The 496-nt window shown below is 41.5% G+C and overlaps 1 protein-coding gene across 1 annotated transcript in view; it reads right to left on the minus strand.

The window, feature by feature from the left end:
* LOC118342039 (protein jagged-1b) overlaps positions 1-496 on the minus strand; it is a 43,029-nt gene that overhangs the window by 9,372 nt on the left and 33,161 nt on the right. The window contains exon 7 of the mRNA XM_035680465.1: positions 202-321. Within this exon, the coding sequence (XP_035536358.1) occupies positions 202-321 (120 nt within the window). The remainder of the gene's footprint in view (positions 1-201; positions 322-496) is intronic.

Below are 496 nucleotides of genomic sequence, written 5' to 3' on the forward strand. Positions count from 1 at the left end.
TTTAAAGGCCCTACACACCCACACTTACAGTTAATATTGTAGTGCACGCTACCTGTCTATAATATAAAATTAAAGGTGGTGCTGGTTGCTTTCTCTCAAAATTAAAAGGATGTTTTTACTTGCCTCCTCGCTCTCTGTGCAGTATCCACATACAGTCTTTCAATAAGCTTTTTTTCAGTGGTTCAGTGAAGCCACACTCACCAATGTCACAGTTGCGTCCTCTGAAACCTTCCTGGCATTCACACTGGTACTCATTTGGCTCTGTGTTGGTGCAGGTCCCGCCGTTCTTACAGGGCTGGTGGGTGCCACAGTAGTTCAGATCTGAAACCGTAAAGAAGTACAATTAAAGTATGATTTTATATTAGTTTCATATTTTACTTCACAGCACAAAACAGCAGAGAAATAAAGTACATAGGGAAGTAATAGGGATGCAGATGGGTCCAACTTCAGTTTGACTTTGACTCAAGTAAAGAGTGCAGCACACACACACACACAC

This window comes from Morone saxatilis, unplaced genomic scaffold, assembly GCF_004916995.1.
Source record: "Morone saxatilis isolate NCDOM2014 unplaced genomic scaffold, NCSU_SB_2.0 Contig8, whole genome shotgun sequence".
Lineage (NCBI taxonomy): Eukaryota > Metazoa > Chordata > Actinopteri > Moronidae > Morone > Morone saxatilis.